Source organism: Pogonomyrmex barbatus, unplaced genomic scaffold (genome assembly GCF_055798465.1).
Source record: "Pogonomyrmex barbatus isolate J1 unplaced genomic scaffold, ASM5579846v1 scaffold21, whole genome shotgun sequence".
Lineage (NCBI taxonomy): Eukaryota > Metazoa > Arthropoda > Insecta > Hymenoptera > Formicidae > Pogonomyrmex > Pogonomyrmex barbatus.
This window is the reverse complement of record NW_028297118.1, coordinates 3,403,433-3,404,719: the sequence shown is the minus strand read 5'-3', so window position 1 is coordinate 3,404,719 and position 1,287 is coordinate 3,403,433. Positions and strand designations below refer to the sequence as shown.

The following is a 1,287-nucleotide window of genomic DNA, read 5'->3' as shown; positions in this document are numbered from 1 at the left end:
ATTTTTGTACTCCCAAAAATTTATTTTATTATCTGTTGTAAAAGGAACTATTAATTTAAAATTAAATCCGTCATAATAACAGTAATAAATAAACGTTAGCCTCCCTTCGTTATCCTCAGTCAAAATATCAATCGGTAATATCATTATTCTTCAATTATCTCCGGATCCGCTTATATTACATTAATTATTATATGTATATTAATATTTTTTTATTAATAATAACTATAATTATATAATTTAATAATAATAATTTATATAAATGATTCGTCCATTTCTTATGGCTTAAGGCTTAAATCACCTGTTGTAGACCGGGACTAATAGATGTCTGAATAACGAACTTGAATATTTCCGCGAGTGCAGGATGACACAGGTGTGCCAATACATTAAGGGTCTGTACTTTTTAGCTGAACTGACTGCACCAGTTCAGAGTTTATCTTTCTTCTTCCAGTGTGTAAGAAAGAAAGATAAACTGTAAACTAGTACAACCAGTTCAGCCAAAAAGAACAAGCCTTAGATTGGGATATGCATATGGCTCACTATATTCCGGAATTAGTGTCCCGAATCCTGTTTTCAAAGAGAAGGTATCGCGTGTGTATGTTGTACATAAGCCATGAAGTGAGATCATCGGCTTGAGAAATGACAATTTGTAAATTATATACATATTATGTAAATCTTATTATGAATGAATTGTTGATTACCGTCGAGGTGGCGTACGTTACCGTATCTTTATCGTTGCCGTCATTTTAACATCGTTGTTGATTCCGTGCGAGCTCGGTGAGTCAAAATGGCGTGAACCGATCGCGTTTTTAAGGTTATCTTCGCTCGTGGTGGGTTAATGCGCGGCAAGGCTGTGTACATATTTTGTGTTCCTTTCTACGAGTGAACACTTTAGATTTATCACAGTGCCACGTTAACATCTCGTTTTCTGTGCTGCGAGTTATATGAATTATGAGGACGGAATGCCCGCAGGCGGTAACAATCGTATCCGCGATTATTATCCAGCGCGGATGTCCGAACGACAACAACTTGCACTACTTTTGCAAATAACTTCTCAGGAAGTACCAGGTAAAAGTGTGAAAAAGAAAAAGAAAGCGAAAATACTGATTAATTGATTGACGACCGTATTAAGAAATATGAAACAGCACACAATAGTGAATGTTGTGAAATTGCGCGCGCTTTTTTTCTTCGATTGGAAACATCGTTGACACGCGTTTATGATTTTATATAACACGAGCGCATCAAAATTCTTCAAGATCATTTTTAGATTAATGACAATGACAGTGACTA

At 35.5% G+C, this 1,287-nt stretch overlaps 1 protein-coding gene across 3 annotated transcripts in view; it reads left to right on the top strand.

Annotated features, from left to right (window-relative positions):
- Nucleotides 1-538: 538 nt before the first annotated feature.
- Nucleotides 539-1,287, top strand: part of LOC105424135 (uncharacterized) — a 20,313-nt gene continuing 19,564 nt past the window's right edge. For 2 of the 3 annotated variants that reach the window (XM_089077974.1, XM_089077973.1), the window contains exon 1: nt 539-1,065. In XM_089077974.1, coding sequence (XP_088934100.1) covers nt 942-1,065 — 124 coding nt within the window. In that variant the 5' untranslated portion in view covers nt 539-941. The remainder of the gene's footprint in view (nt 1,066-1,287) is intronic. The other variant, XM_089077975.1, reaches the window with a different exon arrangement.